The sequence below is a fragment of the Sebastes umbrosus genome, chromosome 10, assembly GCF_015220745.1.
Source record: "Sebastes umbrosus isolate fSebUmb1 chromosome 10, fSebUmb1.pri, whole genome shotgun sequence".
Lineage (NCBI taxonomy): Eukaryota > Metazoa > Chordata > Actinopteri > Perciformes > Sebastidae > Sebastes > Sebastes umbrosus.
Genome location: NC_051278.1, coordinates 23978805 through 24005128, shown reverse-complemented (window position 1 = coordinate 24005128; position 26324 = coordinate 23978805). Strand labels below are relative to the sequence as shown.

Sequence of the window (26324 nt, the reverse complement as noted above, 5' to 3'; positions counted from 1 at the left end):
CACAGCTTCATGCTCCATCTCTTGCTGTAACACCACAGCTTCATGCTCCATCTCTTGCTGTAACACCACAGCTTCATGCTCCATCTCTTGCTGTAACACCACAGCTTCATGCTCCATCTCTTGCTGTAACACCACAGCTTCCTGCTCCATCTCTTGCTGTATCACCACAGCTTCATGCTCCGTCTCTTCCTGTTTCACCGCAGCTAGATGAGGAAGGAGGTGAAGGGTTTGGGGGAGGGAGCTACTCTTCTCCAACGTGAGATCAATTGTCACAGTCGTCTTCTTTTTCTTCTTCTTCTCCACCTCCTTTTCTCCCAGTACCTCTTCCTGCTGTGCTTCCTGTATCACCACAGCTTCCTGCTCCGTCTCTTCCTGTTTCACCGCAGCTAGATGAGGAAGGAGGTGAAGGGTTTGGGGGAGGGAGCTACTCTTCTCCAACGTGAGATCAATTGTCACAGTCGTCTTCTTTTTCTTCTTCTTCTCCACCTCCTTTTCTCCCAGTACCTCTTCCTGCTGTGCTTCCTGTATCACCACAGCTTCCTGCTCCGTCTCTTCCTGTATCACCACAGCTTCCTGCTCCGTCTCTTCCTGTATCACCACAGCTTCATGCTCCGTGACTTCCTTTTTCGTCTTTTTCAACATTTTGCTTTTCATCTTTTGCAATGTTGTCTCTCGATCCTCAGTCCTCCAACAAGAAAAGACTCCTCTCATCTTCTTCTTCATTTTCAGGCAGATGTCTTCCAGAAGCTTCTTCTCAACCTCCATGTGTTGGACTGTGGTATTCAGTCTCTGTTTGCTTTCCATCAGGTCTTTGTTGACGTCCTGCAACTGACTGACCTTAGTCTTCCAGATCCGTTCCTTGTCCTTCAGGTCCTTGTTGACATTCTCCATCTGTTCAACTTTGTTCTTCAAGGTCTGGTCTTTCTCTGTAAGGACCTTTGTGTACTTGTCCTCCAGAGCCTTGTATTTGGCCTGCCAGGCTTCTTCGCTCTGTCGGAGTACATCTGCCGTCCTCAACAGGTTGGTTCTGGTCTCTGTGAGCTTTAGGTTGAGACTCTCCTTCTCCAGGTTGAGACCAAGGACTACAGCGTCCTTATCGTGCTGCTCCTGGTGGAGACCAAGGATTACAGCGTCCTTATCGCGCCGCTCCTGCTGGAGACCATGGATTACAGCGTCCTTATCGGACTGCTCCTGCCGGAGACCATGGATTACAGCGTCCTTATCGCGCCGCTCCTGCTGGAGACCATGGATTACAGCGTCCTTATCGGACTGCTCCTGCCGGAGACCATGGATTACAGCGTCCTTATCGGACTGCTCCTGCCGGAGACCATGGATTACAGCGTCCTTATCGGACTGCTCCTGCCGGAGACCATGGATTACAGCGTCCTTATCGGACTGCTTCTGCCGGAGACCAGGGACTACAGCGTCCTTATCGCGCCGCACCTGCTGGAGACCATGGATTACAGCGTCCTTATCGATAATTTGCCAAGTCAAACGGCTCACTCTCGTCTGGAGTTGAATCTGTTGCGTCTCCAAGCCTTGTTGCTTCGCATCAAGGTCCACAGCAAACTTCTTCTCCAGTTCCTTCCGCTGGTCTTCCAACAGTTGTTGGACTTTTCTTTCATAGCTCATCTGCTCGAAAGAGCTTGGTAACGATGATACTTGATCCATTGAGCTTGAGTTAACCTAATGTTAAATTAACTCAAACGTCAGCAGCTTCCAAAAATTTTGGCTCAGCAAGTGATTTCTGTAAAATTTTCCACCTCTATAGGTAAACTTTGAGATGAAACGCAAACTGACACATTAAAGGCATCAAAGCCACTTCTCATGACATCACAATCTGATGTCATCACATTCTCATGTCATCCCATTGTGATGTCAACACATTCTCATGTCATCCCATTGTGATGTCATCACATTCTCATGACATCACACTGTGATGACATCACATTCTCATGACATCCCATAGTGATGTCATCACATTCTCATGACTAGCTCTCCTCCTCCACTTTTTTTTTCTTTCCGCCATGGCTCATGGTTCTCAACGTGAACCAATTCTCTATTCCCATCCCCAGCGTTTTCCCTGCCTGCCAAAGTGGCGGGTCGCCTGACGATTTTATCCGCCACTGCCAACAATTTACTCGCATTTGGTAGGTGGTGGGTGTTAATTTCAGACCCTGTTCTATAGTGACTGCCAACTGTCTAAAAGGTTACTGAGTGTGTTGTTTTACTCCAGGGAAGATGGTGTCATTAATTGTCTCAACACCTGCATATCCTTCCACTTCTCTGTTTCGGTGTGAATGAAGGTCTTCCCAATCTTCATCTTCAGCACTCAGTATGTGGAAGAGGATAAAGTAGTGCGAAGGTGTAACAAGCAGGGGTGATGTGCTAAGCCAATGTGCTGTATGTAACATTCTCATAATTTGCTTCAACCTGTTGGGAAAAAAAAGAAGTAAAAATTACAAGGAAGGAAGAAGAAAAATAAATGTTCTAAGTCTGGGAAAAAAAGTGAAATAGTAAAAAAAAAAAAAAAAAACGTAATAATAGTATATGACAGTCAGCATGAGACTCGGTTTTCTTAATATTTACCCTTCGTACACGTTGTGGCCTCGTGGTAACCACGGAACTATACGTCACGTCCACATCACTCTCAGCATGTGACTTCTGGGTAAAGATATGAAAGAGAGGACTGAGCACATTCTGTTTTTGATGAATTACACATTGGTTTATTTAGTTACAGTTGTGAATGGTAAAATGAGATATTATATTAAAGGGCGGGTCCAGCTGTGTTCTGTTGTTTTTTTTTTTAAATAGAAATAATGTGAACGCTAGCACTAGCTGAGTCAAAGTTAGCTGTGCTAAGTTTGGAAATAACTGAAAGGGTTAGTTTGGATTTTTTGAAGTGGAGGTAAAATGGCTGTTTTTGTGAATGTAGTCTGGTGGCTTTGAAGAGAGCAATACAATGGCTTCAGTTCCCCGTCAGAAAGGGCTGTCTGATGGCGAGGTAAAGCGGCTGTGGACGGGAGCAGCAGAAAAATGTATTTTAGAAAAAAAACAAAAAAAAGCCGTTCACACTTCAAAATGAAAAATCATAATAGGAGGAATTAAAATAATAGGGACACTGCTCAGTTAAGTCTATCTGATAATAGTTACTGTAATCTCTATTTTATCTAATAGACATGCTGTATTAACGGTACAGTGTTGTTCTGATGAACTTCTGCAAAGTGATAGCATATTCTTTGAAAATTTTAAACTTCAATTCTCACCCTACAACTATGATCTAAACTTAAACAAATGAGCACTCTCACACGTCTGCCTTTATACTGACGTTCCTTAGAGCCTTCTTTGTGAAAACCTGGGATATAAATAAGTGAATCTTACCGCTGTCATGGCAGATGATGTTGCTTTGGTCTGCTCTAAACGTGAAACAGTAAAGACTTCTGTTACTCTCAATGCACAAAATAATCTACATAAAAAATAAACATTTAAGAATTAAAAACACATTTGGTATGAATTGGATTTATCAATGTTCAGCATAAACTTACTGTGTCTTTTCAACATAAACCAGATGAACAAGGCCACCATTACAATGAAGATCAACACGCTCAAAGAGATGATGAATCTCTTTAGTTCAACCGAAACACTGCAGCAGAAATAAATAAACAAAAGCACACAATGTAAAGTAAAAAAACAGAAGTCATCATCGTTATTCCATACTACAACTCATATAGTCTTAAACCTTGGTTATAAATAGAGCTGTCAATAAATTAAAATATTTAATCGCAAATTAATCACAAATTTTTTATCTGTTCAAAATGTACCTTATTTGTCAAGTATTTAATAGTCTAATAAACATGGGAGTGGACAAATATGTTTGCTTTATGCAAATGTGTGTATACATTTATTATTGGAAATCAAATAACAACACAAAACATTGACAAATATTGTCCAGAAACCCTCACAGGTACTGCATTTAGCATAAAAAAATATGCTCAAATCATAACATGGCAAACTCAAGCCCAACAGGCAACAACAGCTGTCAGTGTGTCAGTGTGCTGACTTGACTATGACTTGCCCCAAACTGCATGTGATTATCATAAAGTGGGCATGTCTGTAAAGGGGAGACTCGTGGGTACCCATAGAACCCATTTACATTCACATATCTTGAGGTCAGAGGTCAAGGGACCCCTTTGAAAATGGCCATGACAGTTTTTCCTCAACAAAATGTAACGTAAGTTTGGAGCGATATTTAGCCTCCTTCTTGACAAGCTACATGGTTGGTACCAATTGATTCTTTAGGTTTTCTAGTTTCATATGATGATATCTTCACTCTAGCTTTAAAAGTAAGCCCACTACAACCTAAAAATCCCAAGTTGTGTTAATGCGTTGAAGAAATTAGTGGCATTAAAACGATTTTTCATTGATGCATTATTATCGCATTAATAATGACAGCCCTAATTATTTTGTACTCCTCTGTGCACTGCAAGTTGTTTATCACTATTCAGTTACATTTGACATAATTACTTCTCTAAACATGAAATTAAATGTGCATTCACTTTTAAAGGAATGAAAACAGCATATACATTAAAAAAATGAGTTAAAACACATGGCTCGTATACATTGAGAGTGTATAAACTACATGAAAATAGAAATGAGGATTATATTATTGTGAATTTATACCTAATAATTAAGCACAGTAAACTCAATATACATGTTCTGCAGATAAGCTTAAAGGTTTTTCAATGCCCTTATATAACAAACAGACCAGCGCTTCTTTGCAATGTATTGACGCTATGCAGAGGTGGATCAGAGTTTGCGAGTGATTGACAGCTGCCTCCGTTGAATGAACAGACAATAGGAACGCTCTCTCTCTGAAATGACCTGTGATTGGCCAAAGTCTCCCATCACTGGCTGGATTTTTTAAAGCTTGAAAACAAAGCCATGAGGAGGTGCAGAAATTTAGTTTTCTCTCAGAACACTTGAATTACAATATGCTGAAAGGTTATTATGACATTTTTGGCCAATGATGCCAAAAATATTCTGCATGTTTAAACACATTTTAAACCCAAAATGAAGCAGTGGCCGTTCTTATAATCTTCACGAATGTGCAAATCATCTATGCACCATAAATAAAAAGAAAAGAGAAGATGGGGAAAATGCAAAAAACAACATCAGGACAGTGGCGTTTCAGCCAGAAGAGATGAATATATTACAAGACAAGAAAAAGGAATGGAGGAGGACGACAACAGAAACTGGTAGATCAACTGCTGAATTCATTTGTGCATTATTCATTTCATATTCTTATTTTTTATTTTTAACATTATCCTTCATTTTACATCAAACGTCACTTAAACAACATCACTGTTCAATATAGTACAGACTATAATGAACAAAAACAATAAAAACTTCAATGAAACATGTTATTTTTGTTCCTCCTGCAGGTTCTGAAGCTTCTTAAGATGCTCTTTAACCTCCTACGAGTCGATAGGATCATTGCTAAGAGGTGAATGCTTTTGTCGAAGCTTTTGGGAAACACTTCTTCAGCTTAAGCAGGGTCGTAAGATGGATATTGCAAACGTCTTAGCTTTAAGATGCTTTTGGGAAACCAGGACCAGTTCAGCACTTGTTTGAAACATTTTGCAGCTATTCAGAGGAGAATAAAAAAAGGAGAAAGTGTAAACCCTCAAAATTAAAAAGAAGTAAGAAGTTGTTGCAAAACCAAAGAATAGATGGCAACACATTGCAACACTATCATCTAAGAAAAGAGTCCAGTGATAGACAGGCAGATAAGATGTAGGGTTAACATGGGGTTACAGGTTCTGCTGGTGCTGGGCCAACCTGCTATATGTGACATCCTCATCTTTTGCTTCAACCTGTTGCAGAACAGTAGAAAAAATGATAATTAGTAAGAAAGATTAACGATAAAGCAGACTAAGAATCAACCGCCACACTAGCAGTGTGGCTAAGAAAAGCTACACTATGTATGTGAGCAACAGTGTGAGACTGGGCTCTTAAAATTTAAAGTTTGCACAGTTTGTTGTTCGACAGTAACCACAGAGCTGTACATCACGTCCACATCACTCTTAGCTTCTGATCTCTGGGTAAGAAAGAAGAGACAGATGTGAAACAGATCGATTGAACAGTTAAACCTTTTTTAGTTTTTTGCTTCATTCAAATACAAATGTGTATGCTGAAATAATAAATGCTATTTGAGTGTGTCTTTTTGTGTGCTTATGTTGTGTAATACAGGTTGTGGTTTAATGGTTTACGGCTACCTTAACTGAAGTTTTTCTCATGTGCGTAACATTGCTGTATGTTACTTCCTCTTCAGCCTGATGAAGGAGCAAACCAAACGTTATTTAAATAAAGGCTAAACACCATTTCATTAGACTAGATCTGATTAGATTACATCAACATGACCACCTTTGTTAAAATCGAAATCATGAACCATTTCATGAAAATACTTCCTTTTAAGTTGAACACATGAGAGGAATTAGAGTTTACTAAAACCTTATTTTATACAATAGTCCAAAGAAAATACTAATAATTCTGAGGTGGGTCTTACTTAATAAAAAAGAAAAGAAACATAAGGTTCAGCCAATAATATTCATACAGTCACTTACCGGGCTGAAGTTCTTCTCTTTTTCTTAACAGTACTGTATGTTACTTCCTTTTGAGCCTGTGTTGAAGGAGCAGAGGACAGGACATGAATGGCAACCAATAACCATAATTGATTTATTCATTAAACCTATTACTGTATGTGTGATCACAGATGTGCTCAGTTAAGATTTTATCTGTCAATGCTTACTATCCCTTACAAAAAAGAAGTCTATTCAAGTATGCTATTAATATACTTCTTTTAAACTTAAAATGAGAGTGTATGCTTTCAAAATTACTTTTTACTTGTACCTAAATTTAACAAAATTATACTTCAGTATACTTGGCTTATACTGAAAAGTATATTTTACTGAGTACTATGAGTTCACTTAAAGGGACTCTATGTAAGAATCAGAAATTGCTTGTTAACAGCGACACCTGTGAACGTTAAGTCAACGAACTACAGCGTCCTGTTGCTCGCGCTTGTGTTCGCTCTACATAGACTTGAACGAGCATTAATCAACACGGTGAGGCGACACACATCAGCTAAAACCACAATATCACTCTATAGTTCACCTGCTTGGCAGTAATGTTAGCTGGCCAGACGAAGGTCTCTCCATGAATCGATGCTTATTCTGTGTTTTCCTGCTTCAGCCTCCCGACCGTGGTCAGAAGGCACAGGGGAGACACCGGAGTTTTGGTCGGAGACGATAACGTTACTCGCTCCAGATCCCCGTCCCTTCACTCAGGGTTATACTAAGTATGCTATTAGTAATACTTCTTTTAAACTTAAAATAAGAGTGTATGCTTTCAGATTACTTTTTATGTACCTACCTATACCTAAACTTAACAAAATTATACTTCAGTATACTTGGCTTATACCGTCAATTATACAGAAAAGTCTTAGTGTACTTGGCTTAAAACTTGGAAAAGTATACAGAAAAGTATATTTTGCTAAGTATTATAAGTTCACTTAAGAAAACGTAGTATACTTGCAGTAAAAACTTTTAAACTAATAGGTTACGCTAAGTATATAACTAGTAAACTAACAGTATACCTATAAGTTCACTTGTAGTATAGTTCATATTATAGTTGCAGTACAAAATACAACTTGGATGTAAACTAGTTGTGTACTCAAAGTTTATTACTCTTTCATTTAATGTATACTTTTATAAACTAAAAAGTGGGCCAATGTAGTCCCAAGAAGTATTGAAGTAGTACACTTACAAGTATACTACTAGTATATTGATATTATTATACTTGTTACATAAAGTATACTTGGGAATAAACTTTAACTATACTTAAGTTTACTTTATAAAATAAACTTAAAGTATACTTTTTTATATAAGGGATATTCTCCTATTAAAAGATACATAAGACTGATATTAAAGCAGCAACAGGTAGAAATGGAGCAAATATGCTTAAAGGGACTGTTTGTAACTTTTTACACGTGTGCTTGCATATGCGCGCTCGCGTGTGGCTGCGCTGTTCAGACTCAGACTCCAACACAAACTACACAGAAGCACCAAAACCACAAAGTTATATCTAGTGAAGCCCGTCTTGCAAAACCATGTTGGCCGGAGTCTCTGCTCCTCTGCCTGCTTGCCTTCACTCAGCTTGCCCCACGCTATGTATGTGCTCGCTGACACCTGTGTGCCGCCTGCGCTTCTCAGTGGCGTGTCATTCACCCTCTCTCATGTTGACACCGGGGCTCTGTGCTGCTGCTGCCTGTAGACATGTCAGCATCTTCCCCTTCTCTTTATCTCTCTCGCTCTCTCTCTCTCTGGATGGGATTTTTGCTCATCTGAATATGAAAGGAATGAAAAGTGTCTTTGGCCCTGCTCAGTAGTACATGGTATTGCATTATGCATAATTGACTTTTTGAATTCGCCCACTACTTGACTCTTGAATACACAACTTATTTACCTTCTCTGCTATCTCCAAGTCTCAGTATATCAGCCAGCTCGTAACCCCCCCCCCCCATTTAATTATCAGATATTATTTGCGATGAGTGCTTGTGCTCAAGTAGCTGTTTAGATCGTCCTTCCTCAAAGGCATTTTATGTGCATACAGTTCATATTTCTGTCTGTTTTTCCTTCACTCTGCTCTTTCTATCTGTCTACCTATCCACCTATCAGTCTAACCTTTCTGTCATCTTTTCAGTGTACAGGTGGATACACCTTAATACTAATCTGCACACTTCATATACCTTTACACCCCCTTGGCATTTCTCAGCAGCTTACAACCCTCAGGCAGAGCCACTTTGTAGGGAAGTGATAACATGTCAGCTCTGCCTCTTCTTGGCAATCACACCATGCAGCCCGCTGCTAGCTCCTCACAGGACTTCATACCCCACTCACTCAAAGTACAGTACGAAAAAAACCTATGAATAGGTCAGCACAGGTTATCCAGCCCCAGTGCTCCAGACCTGAGATTTACCAAAGCTGCAACCATCAAAGCTGAAGGCTCCGAGAAAAACATAGTGTTTTTTGAATATTTGTGAAAATGCTCAGAATCTCTGCAGAAAGTCATTGGCCCTCATGCAAGAACTATTTGTACAAATAGATTTGATCTTAAGGGGCACATATGAGAGAATTTGTCACAAATCTTCACTATTTTCTCTTTTCAAATTTTCTTTTAGGAACGAACACAGTCCACCTTTTCTCCACAAAAAAACATTTATCTGACGTATAACTTGGGCTGTCAATCCATTAAAATATTTAATCGTGATTAATCGCATGATTGTCATAGTTAATCGCGATTAATCGAAAAAATTATTTGCACATTTTGTATTTGTTCAAATGTACCTTAAAGAGAGATTTTGTCAAGTATTTGATACTCTTATCAACATGGGAGTGGACAAATACACTTGCTTTATGCAAATTTATGTATATATGTGTTATTGAAAATCAATTAACAACACAGAGCAATGACAGATATTGTCCAGAAACCCTCACAGGTACTGCATTTAGCATAAAAAAATATGCTCAAATCATAACATGGCAGACTCAAGACCAACATTCAACAACAGCTGTCAGTTTGTCAGTGTGCTGACTTGACTATGAGAAAAAGCCATGCTGTGATTTGGTACCAAAACCCTAACCCAGTATGCAGAAATATTCAAATACACCATTTTTATAATAGGCGATAACATATTTATACTGCATGCAAAAAACTGCATGGTATTGCCCCAAACTGCATGTGATTATCATAAAATGGGCATGTCTGTTAAAGGAGAGACTCGTGGGTACCCATAGAACCCAGTTACATTCATATATCTTGAGGTCAGAGGTACTAATGGATTCCTCCGTTTTTTTAGCTTTAAAACTGAGCCTGCTACAACCTCCGAAAGATCAATTGTGTTACAGAAATCAACTTAAATGAAAGTAAATAACTGAAATAAAACGTAATGTGGAATTGACGCTCCATTCGCCATATCTGCGTGAAGTGCGGCATGGCTTGCCAATTTACCACATCGTTTATTTTATGTTTTGTTTTTCTTTGATTGTGGATTTAATGGTTTTACCGGCATCTTTTGGCATGGCAACAACAGTTCAGTAACTGCTAGGGAAATAATCTCACTCCGACAGCCACCTCAGGTTTTGCAAGCCTGTCTAGGGAAACAACATCCTCTATTGCACCTGACAGTCTAACATTACCTATTGTATAATATTCTGTCATCTATCTCGGTGATTGTCACATCCCCTTGACTTCCTTCCGACATGGACTGCTTTGCTTTAGAAAGCCACATGAGCATCTTACTTCATGTCAATCTCTTCACTACATGTATTTTGTCTGCTGAAGGTGTGAAGTTCTTATTTTTACTCTTGGGAATGGCTCTTGTGAATGGCTGGCTTGTTCCACTCCATTCACCCTATATAGCAATTTGGAGACATTGAGTATGCTAATGATCAAATCTCATGAATGCAAACCTCCTCATGAACAGGTGGTGTTAATCAGATTGGAAATAGCAATTTAAGTTTGTGCAGTTAAGTGAGTTTGGCGAATTGGGCTGGGAATGACTCGTACGACCAAATCTCACAGACAAAAGGTAAGAGAGATGTAGGATAGCAATACGAAAATGTTTTTGCATTTCTTAGGTGAGTTTGGGGTTTCAATGACTTATGTCACAATTTGCATATGGTCTGCCAGGTCTGGTGGGGATTTTGAAAGTGATTATCAACACAGCAAGACTCAGAAAGAAGTATTGTGGGTGCATTTTTGCCTTTGATTGGAGGGTCTTTCAACCTATAAAACTCTGGAGTGATTGATAGTTGCTTCCACCTCAGCTTCACTCAGGCTCCACACTGAGGCCCAAATTTGTTTTTCTGGCTGCAATAACTGCCAAGAATGGTTTGAGCAGAAAACCTGCTTCAGGCTTCAGACATGCTACACATGAGGCCGACTTTACCTGGCCTTCCCATCAAAACTAGGGTTCTTCAAATACCTTTTTTGTTATATTTGTTGAAATTCTCATTACATACCGACAGCAAGCGACTTTCTTGCTAATTTAACAACTTTCGGAGCTAGCGCTGCTAGCTACTTTAATGTGAAAAGAGTTGGCAACACTGGACTAAATTTTTCGGTTGGATCATTTTAAAAATCTAGTGTATTCTTGCCAGTTTCTCAGCAATACCGACCCTACCTTTAAAGGGACTGTTTGTAACTTTCAGAAAGGCTTGTTAACAGCGACACCTGTGGCCGTTAAGTCAACGAAAGTCAGCGTCGGGCTCACGCTTGTGCTCGCTCTAAATAGACATGAACGAGCATCGCTCAAAACAGTGAGGCGACACACGTCAGCTAAAACCACAATATCAATCTATATTTCACCTGCTTGGCAGTATTGTTAGCTGACCAGACGAAGGTCTCCCCATGAATCAATGCTGATCCTAGAAGCAGGAAGAGAAACGTTATCGTCTCCCGACTGCGCCCGCAGGGAGACCGCCCGGTAGGAGACGATAACGTTTCTCGCTGCGGAGCCCCGTCACTTCACAAGACACGGAACACCTCTGTTGGTCTGGAGGAGCTGCAGCAATTATTTCTGCACAAACGTCCACTGTACATTCACTAGATATTCTGAAGAGCTACTACCTCTCCTGCAGTGTGGAGTGAACGCACGTTCACGTGTAGAGGTGGAGCGAGACAGCGAGAACGCACGCGGTGTGTGAGTGAAAGCAAGCAGGCAGAGGACGCAGAGACTCCGGCCACATGCGAGTGCGCATATGCAAGCGAGCGCGCATGGGATCCCGACCCGGTAGATTTATGCTTGTAAAAAGTTACAAACAGTCCCTTTAAATGGTGGACACATTTAAAGTATATACAGATACAGCAAGCAATATCAACCAAAGGGCTGACAATGATGATTTCTTGCATAACCGTTTCATACGTTGACCAAATGAAGATAAGAAATCCAATGAAATGATTTCTCGTCCTTCACATCATCCACCATGTCAAGCAGTGGCCTATACAGCAGGTACTTGAATAGTCACACACCAGTTGTACTCAAAAACCTGTATCATACACACATTAATCTCAACCACAGCCACTTAGCAGCAAGAGAGTTGTTAGTGTGTGTGTGTGTGTTGAATATGGTAGGGCTGGACAGCCCGAATATTTGACTTTTCACTTGATTATTTACTCGTTGTGTAGGTAGTCGATTTACAAAAACACTCCCACCTCTGGGCTGTTAATCTCCAGAACAGACATCAGATTGCTGAAAAGTGAATTACAAGTGAAGGCACACACATTTAGTGTCAACCTTGGTCCCAATGAATGGCACATTTATTGTTTTTTAGAGTCACATGTTGAGCTGTGCTGCATCTCACTGTGCTCACATTGCTCAAGGGCTCTCTGCTGTGTTTTTCTGCCTTTACCTGAGCCAAACGGGTAATCTATTTATGTGAAGGCCACATTAATGAATTGGTTCCCATCACTGTAGAGCACAGGGTGGCTTGATGCTCCTGGATGCTACAGAGACCACAATTACTCCGTGACAGGCCAACACCTAGAGGGAAATTGATCAGAAGTCATTTAGTAATATCCAAACAACACATTATTCACGCATCAATAACTGCACTGTATTTTTTGTGAAAGGCTTTGTGAGCACATTGAGTTAGTTTCACTGCAGCACACTCTGAACAATACTATCTCTCAGGATGGTGTGTTATATCACCCTTTGTCCAGGAGAATGGCTCGAATTTTTACCAGAATATTTCTTAACTCGAGATGCCCTTGGGGATTGTTCGTCTCCAGAGATAGCAACTGTTGCACTCAGGATGGATAGACAAATCTTTATTGTCCTTGAAGAACGTACTGTTTGCACCTTTGTTTGCCTCGGAAACTTTGAGAGAGGTTAACATATATTCTATAGCCGGGTCTGAAATTAACCATTTCACTGCCTGCCACCGTGGCAGGCAAGTATTTTTTTTTGTCTGCCGCTCAGAAATTGTATCTGCCACTTATGAAATCTATGCACTAGATGAAGGAATACAATTTTAGACCTGATGTCGTTCAATGTTTGATATATTTTACACAAAAAACATTATATGCGTGGTAAATTCCAGTTTTTGAATTACACTGTTGCTTGCTTCCAGCAGAGCCTTATCTCTTGGGGGTGGGAGGGTACTGTACATAGTACTGTACTGTACTTTGTTACTGTCATCTATAGTGGTTATTTGCATTAAACATAATTCAAATGATTAGGAAATAAACAATTATTTAAGTATTTTTAAATAAATATTTGTTCTGATTAAAAAAAATTTGGCATCAGTCATTTCAATCATGTATTATAAGCTGCTAAGACATAGTGTTAGGAAGTTAAACAGGTCATGATTCCTTCTCTATTGTCTATGATATATTGTTGTGAAAATATCTCCTTCAAACAACTGTATTTATTCAAGTGTCTCACCAAAAAACTACACATCATGACACATCATGAAAGTTTGAATTTACCTTCGCCCAATAGTCATTTTTACAGAACAGAGCTTGAACATACCATAATGGAACTTAATGGAACCTACATTAACGTTAGTAGCTTCAATATTTAGCCATGCAGGACTGTGCTGCCCACCAGTCATCACAGTTAATTTAACATTTGGTTAATTTAACATTAGGTTTAATTAGTTTAACGTTAACAATCGACTAGGGTGACTACAATATTTACAGCACCGTGGATCAAGTGTCATCGTTACCAAGCTCTTTCGAGCGGTTTGAACCAACAAATCTTAGAGACTGTGAAAGCCTTTAACGAAGAAGGACTGAAAGACGGAGGGACAGATAGACGGACGGAAGGACGGACACCACGTTGTCGCGGGGGTATAAAGATTACTCAAATGATCGATTATTAAAATAGTTGTTGATTAATTTCCTGTTGATGGATTGATCGTTGCAGCTCTACTTACCAGGTTTTTCAGGAAGTTTATCGACTGTGAATCTTCAGACGCAGATGTCTGCTATATAGGAAGTAAAGTTTCCCGTCGCCGACCAACAGTCCAAACCTCAACATTATTACTAATAAATTAACAATTAACATTTATTCAGAGAGGCAGACATATTGACATTTTATTTGACTGTTTATTTTATTTTTAATTAAGTTTTATTTTAATATATATTTTGTTGGAGAAACCTGAACACCAGGAGAAACCCCTTAGTGAAATATGATAGATTGAAGTTTTCTTAATGATGATGGGTGATGGGGGTGAGGGGGCGGTTGAGACAGGAAGGTGAGGTAGATGAGGAGGGAGGTGAAGGGGGTTGGAAGAGGGAGCTACTCTTCTCCAACGTGAGCTCAATTGTCACAGTCGTCTTCTTTTTCTTCTTCTTCTCCACCTCCTTTTCTCCCACTACCTCTTCCTGCTGTGCTTCCTGTTTCACCACAGCTTCATGCTCCATCTCTTCCTGTAGACACAACAGCTTCATGCTCCATCTCTTGCTGTAACACCACAGCTTCATGCTCCATCTCTTGCTGTAACACCACAGCTTCATGCTCCATCTCTTGCTGTAACACCACAGCTTCATGCTCCATCTCTTGCTGTAACACCACAGCTTCCTGCTCCATCTCTTGCTGTATCACCACAGCTTCATGCTCCGTCTCTTCCTGTAACACCACAGCTAGATGAGGAAGGAGGTGAAGGGGGTTGGGAAGAGGGAGCTACTCTTCTCCAACGTGAGATCAATTGTCACAGTCGTCTTCTTTTTCTTCTTCTTTCTCCACCTCCTTTTCTCCCAGTACCTCTTCCTGCTGTGGCTTCCTGTATCACCACAGCTTCCTGCTCCGTCTCTTCCTGTATCACCACAGCTTCCTGCTCCGTCTCTTCCTGTATCCCACAGCTTCCTGCTCCGTCTCTTCCTGTTTCACACAGCCCAGCTAGATGAGGAAGGAGGTGAAGGGTTTGGAGGAGGGAGCTACTCTTCTCCAACGTGAGATCAATTGTCACAGTCGTCTTCTTTTCTCTTCTTCTCCACCTCCTTTTCTCCCAGTACCTCTTCCTGCTGTGCTTCCTGTATCACCACAGCTTCCTGCTCCGTCTCTTCCTGTATCACCACAGCTTCCTCGCTCCGTCTCTTCCTGTATCACCACAGCTTCATGCTCCGTGACTTCCTTTTCGTCTTTTTCAACATTTTGCTTTTCATCTTTTACAATGTTGTCTCTCGATCCTCAGTCCTCCAACAAGAAAAAGACTCCTCTCATCTTCTTCTTCATTTTCAGGGCAGATGTCTTCCAGAAGCTTCTTCTCAACCTCCATGTGTTGGACTGTGGTATTCAGTCTCTGTTTGCTTTCCATCAGGTCTTTGTTGACGTCCTGCAACTGACTGACCTTAGTCTTCCAGATCCGTTCCTTGTCCTTCAGGTCCTTGTTGACATTCTCCATCTGTTCACTTTGGTCTTCAAGGTCTGGTCTTTCTCTGTAAGGACCTTTGTGTCTTGTCCGCCAGAGCCTTGTATTTGGCCTGCCAGGGCCTTCTTTCGCTCTGTCGGAGTACATCTGCCGTCCTCAACAGGTTGGTTCTGGTCTCTGTGAGCTTAGGGTGAGACTCTCCTTCTCCAGGTTGAGACCAAGGACTACAGCGTCCTTATCGTGCTGCTCCTGGTGGAGACCAGGATTACAAGCGTCCTTATCGCGCCGCTCCTGCTGGAGACCATGGATTACAGCGTCCTTATCGGACTGCTCCTGCCGGAGACCATGGATTACAGCGTCCTTATCGCGCCGCTCCTGCTGGAGACCATGGATTACAGCGTCCTTATCGGACTGCTCCTGCCGGAGACCATGGATTACAGCGTCCTTATCGGACTGCTCCTGCCGGAGACCATGGATTACAGCGTCCTTATCGGACTGCCTGCTTCTGCCGGAGACCAGGGACTACAGCATCCTTATCGCGGCCGCACCTGCTGGAGACCATGGATTACAGCGTCCTTATCGATAATTTGCCAAGTCAAACGGCTCACTCTCGTCTGGAGTTGAATCTGTTGCGTCTCCAAGCCTTGTTGCTTCGCATCAAGGTCCACAGCAAACTTCTTCTCCAGTTCCTTCCGCTGGTCTTCCAACAGTTGTTGGACTTTCTTTCATAGCTCATCTGCTCGAAGAGCTTGGTAACGATGATACTTGATCCATTGAGCTTGAGTTAACCTAATGTTAAATTAACTCAAACGTCAGCAGCTTCCAAAATTTTGGCTCAGCAAGTGATTTTCTGTAAAATTTTCCACCTCTATAGGTAAACTTTGAGATGAAACGCAAACTGACACAATTAAAGGCATCAAAGCCACTTCTCAATGAACATCACAATCTGATGTCATCACATTCTCATGTCATCCCATTGTGATGTCATCACATTCTCATGTCATCCCATTGTGATGTCATCACATTCTCATGACATCACACTGTGATGACATCACATTCTCATGACATCCCATAGTGATGTCATCACATTCTCATGACTAGCTCTCCTCCTCCACTTTTTTTTTCTTTCCGCCATGGCTCATGGTTCTCAACGTGAACCAATTCTCTATTCCCTCCCCAGCGTTTTCCCTGCCTGCCAAAGTGGCGGGTCGCCTGACGATTTGTATCCGCCACTGCCAACAATTTACTCACAGTTGGTAGGTGGTGGGTGTTAATTTCAGACCCTGTTCTATAGTGACTGCCAACTGTCTAAAAGGTTACTGAGTGTGTTGTTTTGACTCCAGGGAAGATGGTGTCATTAATTGTCCTCAACACCTGCATATCCTTCCACTTCTCTGTTTCGGTGTGAATGAAGGTCTTCCCAATCTTCATCTTCAGCACTCAGTATGTGGAAGAGGATAAAGTAGTGCGAAGGTGTACAAGCAGGGGTATGTGCTAAGCCAATGTGCTGTATGTAACATTCTCATCATTTGCTTCAACCTGTTGGGAAAAAAAAGAAGTAAAAATTACAAGGAATGAAAGAAGAAAAAATAAATGTTCTAAGTCTGGGAAAAAAAGGTGAAATAGTAAAAAAAAAAAAAAAAAAACGTAATAATAGTATATGGACAGTCCAGCATGAGACTCGTTTTTCTTAATATTTACCTTCGTACACGTTGTGGCCTCGTGTAACCACGGGAACTATACGTCCACGTCACATCACTCTCAGCATGTGACTCTGGGTAAAGATATGAAAGAGAGGACTGAGCACATTCTGTTTTTGATGAATTACACATTGGTTTATTTAGTTACAGTTTGTGAAATGGTAAAATGAGATATTATATTAAAAGGGCGGGTCCAGCTGTGTTTCTGTTGTTTTTTTTTTAAGTAGAAATAATGTGAACGCTAGCACTAGTTGAGTCAAAGTTAGCTGTGCTAAGTTTGGAAATAACTGAAAGGGTTAGTTTGGATTTTTGGAAGTGGAGGTACAATGGCTGTTTTTTGTGAATGTAGTCTGGTGGCTTTGAAGAGAGCATACAATGGCTTCAGTCCCCGTCAGAAAGGGCTGTCTGATGGCGAGGTTAAAGCGGCTGTGGACGGGAGCAGCAGAAAAATGTATTTTAGAAAAAAAACAAAAAAAAAGCCGTTCACACTTCAAAATGAAAAAATCATAATAGGAGGAATTAAAAATAATAGGGACACTGCTCAGTTAAGGTCTATCTGATAATAGTTACTGTAATCTCTATTTTATCTAATGACATGCTGTATTAACGTACAGTGTTGTTCTGATGAACTTCTGCAAAGTGATAGCATATCTTTGAAAATTTTAAAACTTCAATTCTCACCCTACAACTATGATCTGAAACTTAAACAAATGAGCACTCTCCACGTCTGCCTTTATACTGACGTTCCTTAGAGCCTTCTTGTGAAAACCTGGGATATAACATAAGTGAATCTTACCGCGGTCATGCAGATGATGTTGCTTTGGGTCTGCTCTAAACGTGAAACAGTAAAGACTTCTGTTACTCTCAATGCACAAAATAATCTACATAAAAAAATAAACATTTAGAGAATTAAAAAACACATTTGGTATGAATTGGATTTATCAATGTTTCAGCATAAACTTACTGTGTCTTTTCAACATAAACCAGATGAACAAGGCACCATTACAATGAGATCAACACGCTCAAAGAGATGATGAATCTCTTTAGTTCAAACCGAAACCTGCAGCAGAAATAAATAACAAAAGCAACACAATGTAAAGTAAAAAAAACAGAAGTCATCATCCTTATTCCATACTACAACTCTATAGTCTTAAACTTGGTTATAAATAGAGCTGTCAATAAATTAAAATAGTTAGTAGTCCAAAGAAAATACTAATAATTCTGAGGGGTGGGTCTTACTTAATAAAAAAGAAAAGAAATCTATAAGGTTCAGCCAATAATATTCATACAGTCACTTACCGGGCTGAAGTTCTTCTCTTTTTCTTAACAGTACTGTATGTTACTTCCTCTTGAGCCTGTGTTGAAGGAGCAGAGGACAGAACATGAATGGCACCAATAACCATAATTGATTCATTCATTAAACCTATTACTGTATGTGTGATCACAGATGTGCTCAGTTAAGATTCTATCTGTCAATGCTTACTATCCCTTACAAAAAAGAAGTCTATTCAAGTATGCTAATTAATATACTTCTTTTAAACTTAAAATGAGAGTGTATGCTTTCAAAATTACTTTTTACTTGTACCTAATTTACAAAATATACTTCAGTATACTTGGCTTATACTGAAAAGTATATTTTACTGAGTACTATGAGTTCACTTAAAGGGACTCTATGTAAGAATCAGAAATTGCTTGTTAACGACGCGACAACCTGTGAACCGTTAAGTCAACGAACTCACAGCGTCCTGTTGCACATCGCGCTTGTGCTCGCTCTACATAGACTTGAACGAGCATTAATCAACACGGTGAGGCGACACACATCAGCTAAAACCACAATATCACTCTATAGTTCACCTGCTTGGCAGTAATGTTAGCTGGCCAGACGAAGGTCTCTCCATGAATCGATGCTTATTCTGTGTTTTCCTGCTTCAGCCTCCCGACCGTGGTCAGAAGGCACAGGGGAGACACCGGAGTTTTGGTCGGAGACGATAACGTTACTCGCTCCAGATCCCCGTCCCTTCACTCAGGGTTATACTAAGTATGCTATTAGTAATACTTCTTTTAAACTTAAAATAAGAGTGTATGCTTTCAGATTACTTTTTATGTACCTACCTATACCTAAACTTAACAAAATTATACTTCAGTATACTTGGCTTATACCGTCAATTATACAGAAAAGTCTTAGTGTACTTGGCTTAAAACTTGGAAAAGTATACAGAAAAGTATATTTTGCTAAGTATTATAAGTTCACTTAAGAAAACGTAGTATACTTGCAGTAAAAACTTTTAAACTAATAGGTTACGCTAAGTATATAACTAGTAAACTAACAGTATACCTATAAGTTCACTTGTAGTATAGTTCATATTATAGTTGCAGTACAAAATACAACTTGGATGTAAACTAGTTGTGTACTCAAAGTTTATTACTCTTTCATTTAATGTATACTTTTATAAACTAAAAAGTGGGCCAATGTAGTCCCAAGAAGTATTGAAGTAGTACACTTACAAGTATACTACTAGTATATTGATATTATTATACTTGTTACATAAAGTATACTTGGGAATAAACTTTAACTATACTTAAGTTTACTTTATAAAATAAACTTAAAGTATACTTTTTTATATAAGGGATATTCTCCTATTAAAAGATACATAAGACTGATATTAAAGCAGCAACAGGTAGAAATGGAGCAAATATGCTTAAAGGGACTGTTTGTAACTTTTTACACATGTGCTTGCATATGCGCGCTCGCGTGTGGCTGCGCTGTTCAGACTCAGACTCCAACACAAACTACACAGAAGCACCAAAACCACAAAGTTATATCTAGTGAAGCCCGTCTTGCAAAACCGTGTTGGCCGGAGTCTCTGCTCCTCTGCCTGCTTGCCTTCACTCAGCTTGCCCCACGCTATGTATGTGCTCGCTGACACCTGTGTGCCGCCTGCGCTTCTCAGTGGCGTGTCATTCACCCTCTCTCATGTTGACACCGGGGCTCTGTGCTGCTGCTGCCTGTAGACATGTCAGCATCTTCCCCTTCTCTTTATCTCTCTCGCTCTCTCTCTCTCTGGATGGGATTTTTGCTCATCTGAATATGAAAGGAATGAAAAGTGTCTTTGGCCCTGCTCAGTAGTACATGGTATTGCATTATGCATAATTGACTTTTTTAATTCGCCCACTACTTGACTCTTGAATACACAACTTATTTACCTTCTCTGCTATCTCCAAGTCTCAGTATATCAGCCAGCTCGTAACCCCCCCCCCCATTTAATTATCAGATATTATTTGCGATGAGTGCTTGTGCTCAAGTAGCTGTTAGTAGATCGTCTTCCTCAAAAGGCATTTTATGTGCATACAGTTCATATTTCTGTCTGTTTTTTTCCTTCACTCTGCTCTTTCTATCTGTCTACCTATCCACCCTATCAGTCTAACCTTTCTGTCATCTTTCAGTGATACAGGTGATACACCTTAATACTAATCTGCACAGCTTCATATACCTTCACACCCCCTTGGCATTTCTCAGCAGCTTACAACCCTCAGGCAGAAGCCACTTTGTAGGGAAGTGATAACATGTCAGCTCTGCCTCTTCTTGGCAATCACACCATGCAGCCCGCTGCTAGCTCCTCACAGGACTTCATACCCCACTCGACTCAAAGTACAGTACGAAAAAAAACCTAGTTAAGTAGGTCAGCACAGGGTTATCCAGCCCAGTGTCTCCAGACTGAGATTTACCAAAGCTGCAACCATCAAAGCTGAAGGCTCCGAGAAAAACATAGTGTTTTTGAGATATTTGTGAAATGCTCAGAATTTCTGCAGAAGTCATTGGCCCCTGCATGCAAGAACTATTTTTACAAATAGATTTGATCATTAGGCGACATATGAGAGAATTTGTCACAAATCTTCACTATTTCTCTTATTTCAAATTTTCTTTTAGGAACGACACAAGTCCACTTTTCTCCACAAAAAAAATTTATCTGACGTATAACTTGGCTGTCAATCCATTAAAATATTTAATCGTGGATTAATCGCATGATTGTCCATAGTTAATCGCGATTAATCGAAAAAAATTATTTGCACATTTTTTATTTGTTTCAAATGTACCTTAAGAGAGATTTTGTCAAGTATTTGATACTCTTATCAACATGGAGTGGACAATACACTTGCTTTATGCAGAAATTTATGTATATAGTGTGTATTGAAAATCAATTAACAACACAGACAATGCAGATATTGTCCAAAACCCTCACAGGTACTGCATTTAGCATAAAAAAATAATGCTCAAATCATAACATGGCAGACTCAAGACCAACATTCAACAACAGCTGTCCGTGTGCTGACTTGACTATGAGAAAAAGCCATGCTGTGATTTGGTACCAAAACCCTAACCCAGTATGCAGAAATATTCAAATACACCATTTTTATAATAGGCGATAACATATTTATACTGCATGCAAAAAAACTGCAATGGTTATTGCCCCAAACTGCATGTGATTATCATAAAGTGGGCATGTCTGTAAAGGGAGACTCGTGGGTACCCATAGAACCCAGTTACATTCATATAATCTTGAGGTCGAAGGTACTAATGGATTCCTCCGTTTTTTTAGCTTTAAAACTAGCCTGAGCCAAGTGCCTCACAGGACCTCCGAAAGATCAATTGTGTTACAGAAATCAACTTAAATGAAAGTAATAACTGAAATAAAACGGAATGTGGAATTGAGCGCTCCATTCGCCATATCTGCGTGAAGTGCGGCAATGGCTTGCCAATTTACCACATCGTTTATTTATGTTTTGTTTTTCTTTGATTGTGGATTTAATGGTTTTTACCGCATCTTTTGGCATGGCAACAACAAGTTCAGTAACTGCTAGGGAAATAATCTCACTCGACAGGCCACCTCAGGTTTTGCAAGCCTGTCTAGGGAAACAACATCCTCTATTGCACTGACAGTCTAACATTACCTATTGTATAATATTCTGTCATCTATCTCGGTGATTGTCCACATCCCCTTTGACTTCCTTCCGACATGGACTGCTTTGCATTTAGAAAGCCACATGAGCATCTTATTCATGTCAATCTCTTCACTACATGTAGTTTGTCTGCTGAAGGTGTGAAGTTCTTATTTTTACTCTTGGGAAGGGCTCTTGTGATGGCTGGCTTGTTCCACTCCATTCACCCTATATAGCAATTTGGAGACATTGAGTATGCTAATGATCAAATCTCATGAATGCAAACTCCTCATGAACAGGTGGTGTTAATCAGATTGGAAATAGCAAGTTTAAGTTTGTGCAGTTAAGTGAGTTTGGCGAATTGGGCTGGAATGACTCGTACGACCAAATCTCACAGACAAAAGGTAAGAGAGATGTAGGATAGCAATACGAAAATGTTTTTGCATTTCTTAGGTGAGTTTGGGGTTTCAATGACTTATGTCACAATTTGCATATGGTCTGCCAGGTCTGGTGGGGATTTTGAAAGTGATTATCAACACAGCAAGACTCAGAAAGAAGTATTGTGGGTGCATTTTTGCCTTTGATTGGAGGGTCTTTCAACCTATAAAACTCTGGAGTGATTGATAGTTGCTTCCACCTCAGCTTCACTCAGGCTCCACACTGAGGCCCAAATTTGTTTTTCTGGCTGCAATAACTGCCAAGAATGGTTGAGCAGAAAACCCTGCTTCAGGCTTCAGACATGCTACACATGAGGCCGACTTTACCTGGCCTTCCCATCAAAACTAGGGTTCTTCAAATACCTTTTTTGTTATATTTGTTGAAATTCTCATTACATACCGACAGCAAGCGACTTTCTTGCTAGATTTAACAACTTTCGGAGCTAGCGCTGCTAGCTACTTTAATGTGAAAAGAGTTGGCAACACTGGACTAAATTTTTCGGTTGGATCATTTTAAAAATCTAGTGTATTCTTGCCAGTTTCTCAGCAATACCGACCCTACCTTTAAAGGGACTGTTTGTAACTTTCAGAAAGGCTTGTTAACAGCGACACCTGTGGCCGTTAAGTCAACGAAAGTCAGCGTCGGGCTCACGCTTGTGCTCGCTCTAAATAGACATGAACGAGCATCGCTCAAAACAGTGAGGCGACACACGTCAGCTAAAACCACAATATCAATCTATATTTCACCTGCTTGGCAGTATTGTTAGCTGACCAGACGAAGGTCTCTCCATGAATCAATGCTGATCCTAGAAGCAGGAAGAGAAACGTTATCGTCTCCCGACTGCGCCCGCAGGGAGACGCCCGCAGGAGACACGGTAGGAGACGATAACGTTTCTCGCTGCGGAGCCCCGTCACTTCACAAGACACGGAACACCTCTGTTGGTCTGGAGGAGCTGCAGCAATTATTTCTGCACAAACGTCCACTGTACATTCACTAGATATTCTGAAGAGCTACTACCTCTCCTGCAGTGTGGAGTGAACGCACGTTCACGTGTAGAGGTGGAGCGAGACAGCGAGAACGCACGCGGTGTGTGAGTGAAAGCAAGCAGGCAGAGGACGCAGAGACTCCGGCCACACGCGAGTGCGCATATGCAAGCGAGCGCGCATGGGATCCCGACCCGGTAGATTTATGCTTGTAAAAAGTTACAAACAGTCCCTTTAAATGGTGGACACATTTAAAGTATATACAGATACAGCAAGCAATATCAACCAAAGGGCTGACAATGATGATTTCTTGCATAACCGTTTCATACGTTGACCAAATGAAGATAAGAAATCCAATGAAATGATTTCTCGTCCTTCACATCATCCATGTCAAGCAGTGGCCTATACAGCAGGTACTTGAATAGTCACACACCAGTTGTACTCAAAAACCTGTATCATACACACATTAATCTCAACCACAGCCACTTAGCAGCAAGAGAGTTGTTTGTGTGTGTGTGTTGAATATGGTAGGGCTGGACAGCCCGAATATTTGACTTTTCACTTGATTATTCACTCGTTGTGTAGGTAGTCGATTTACAAAAACACTCCCACCTCTGGGCTGTTAATCTCCAGAACAGACATCAGATTGCTGAAAAGTGAATTACAAGTGAAGGCACACACATTTAGTGTCAACCTTTGTCCCAATGAATGGCACATTTATTGTTTTTTAGAGTCACATGTTGAGCTGTGCTGCATCTCACTGTGCTCACATTGCTCAAGGGCTCTCTGCTGTGTTTTTCTGCCTTTACCTGAGCCAAACGGGTAATCTATTTATGTGAAGGCCACATTAATGAATTGGTTCCCATCACTGTAGAGCACAGGGTGGCTTGATGCTCCTGGATGCTACAGAGACCACAATTACTCCGTGACAGGCCAACACCTAGAGGGAAATTGATCAGAAGTCATTTAGTAATATCCAAACAACACATTATTCACGCATCAATAACTGCACTGTATTTTTTGTGAAAGGCTTTGTGAGCACATTGAGTTAGTTTCACTGCAGCACACTCTGAACAATACTATCTCTCAGGATGGTGTGTTATATCACCCTTTGTCCAGGAGAATGGCTCGAATTTTTACCAGAATAATTCTTAACTCGAGATGCCCTTGGGGATTGTTCGTCTCCAGAGATAGCAACTGTTGCACTCAGGATGGATAGACAAATCTTTATTGTCCTTGAAGAACGTACTGTTTGCACCTTTGTTTGCCTCGGAAACTTTGAGAGAGGTTAACATATATTCTATAGCCGGGTCTGAAATTAACCATTTCACTGCCTGCCACCGTGGCAGGCAAGTATTTTTTTGTCTGCCGCTCAGAAATTGTATCTGCCACTTATGAAATCTATGCGCTAGATGAAGGAATACAATTTTAGACCTGATGTCGTTCAATGTTTGATATATTTTACACAAAAAACATTATATGCGTGGTAAATTCCAGTTTTTGAATTACACTGTTGCTTGCTTCCAGCAGAGCCTTATCTCTTGGGGGTGGGAGGGTACTGTACATAGTACTGTACTGTACTTGTTACTGTCATCTATAGTGGTTATTTGCATTAAACATAATTCAAATGATTAGGAAAAACAATTATTTAAGTATTTTTAAATAAATATTTGTTCTGATTAAAAAAAATTTGGCATCAGTCATTTCAATCATGTATTATAAGCTGCTAAGACATAGTGTTAGGAAGTTAAACAGGTCATGATTCCTTCTCTATTGTCTATGATATATTGTTGTGAAAATATCTCCTTCAAACAACTGTATTTATTCAAGTGTCTCACCAAAAAACTACACATCATGAACACATCATGAAAGTTTGAATTTACCTTCGCCCAATAGTCATTTTTACAGAACAGAGCTTGAACATACCATAATGGAACTTAATGGAACCTACATTAACGTTAGTAGCTTCAATATTTAGCCATGACTGTGCTGCCCACCAGTCATCACAGTTAATTTAACATTTGGTTAATTTAACATTAGGTTAATTAGTTTAACGTTAACAATCGACTAGGGTGACTACAATATTCACAGCACCGTGGATCAAGTGTCATCGTTACCAAGCTCTTTCGAGCGGTTGAACCAACAAATCTTAGAGACTGTGAAAGCCTTTAACGAAGAAGGACTGAAAGACGGAGGGACAGATAGACGGACGGAAGGACGGACACCACGTTGTCGCGGGGGTATAAAGATTACTCAAAATGATCGATTATTAAAATAGTTGTTGATTAATTTCCTGTTGATGGATTGATCGTTGCAGCTCTACTTACCAGGTTTTTCAGGAAGTTTATCGACTGTGAATCTTCAGACGCAGATGTCTGCTATATAGGAAGTAAAGTTTCCCGTCGCCGACCAACAGTCCAAACCTCAACATTATTACTAATAAATTAACAAATTAACATTTATTCAGAGAGGCAGACATATTGACATTTTATTTGACTGTTTATTTTATTTTTAATTAAGTTTTATTTTAATATATATTTTGTTGGAGAAACCTGAACACCAGGAGAAACCCCTTAGTGAAATATGATAGATTGAAGTTTTCTTAATGATGATGGGTGATGGGGGTGAGGGGGCGGTTGAGACAGGAAGGTGAGGTAGATGAGGAGGGAGGTGAAGGGGGTTGGAAGAGGGAGCTACTCTTCTCCAACGTGAGCTCAATTGTCACAGTCGTCTTCTTTTTCTTCTTCTTCTCCACCTCCTTTTCTCCCACTACCTCTTCCTGCTGTGCTTCCTGTTTCACCACAGCTTTCATGCTAGCTTCATGCTCCATC

At 40.3% G+C, this 26324-nt stretch overlaps 2 protein-coding genes and 1 long non-coding RNA gene across 12 annotated transcripts in view; 1 reads left to right on the top strand and 2 right to left on the bottom strand.

The window, feature by feature from the left end:
- LOC119495339 overlaps window positions 1-26324 on the bottom strand; it is a 296329-nt gene that overhangs the window by 149236 nt on the left and 120769 nt on the right. The window lies entirely within an intron of this gene.
- LOC119495341 (myosin-4-like) overlaps window positions 1-26324 on the bottom strand; it is a 108506-nt gene that overhangs the window by 312 nt on the left and 81870 nt on the right. For 2 of the 9 annotated variants that reach the window (XM_037781719.1, XM_037781717.1), the window contains one exon: window positions 26015-26266. In XM_037781719.1, the coding sequence (XP_037637647.1) occupies window positions 26096-26266 (171 nt within the window). In that variant the 3' untranslated portion in view covers window positions 26015-26095. Of the gene's footprint in view, window positions 1-244; window positions 373-14824; window positions 14941-15006; window positions 15191-20338; window positions 20347-26014; window positions 26267-26324 lie in introns of those variants that run through there. The other 7 variants (XM_037781710.1, XM_037781711.1, XM_037781715.1 and 4 more) reach the window with 7 other exon arrangements.
- On the top strand, window positions 205-26288 carry LOC119495355. 2 transcript variants are annotated; one of them, XR_005208456.1, is made up of 3 exons: window positions 205-219; window positions 14340-14722; window positions 26164-26288. It is a non-coding gene; the product is annotated as an uncharacterized LOC119495355 (long non-coding RNA). The 2 variants fall into 2 exon arrangements; XR_005208455.1 differs by lacking the exon at window positions 205-219 and adding an exon at window positions 332-402.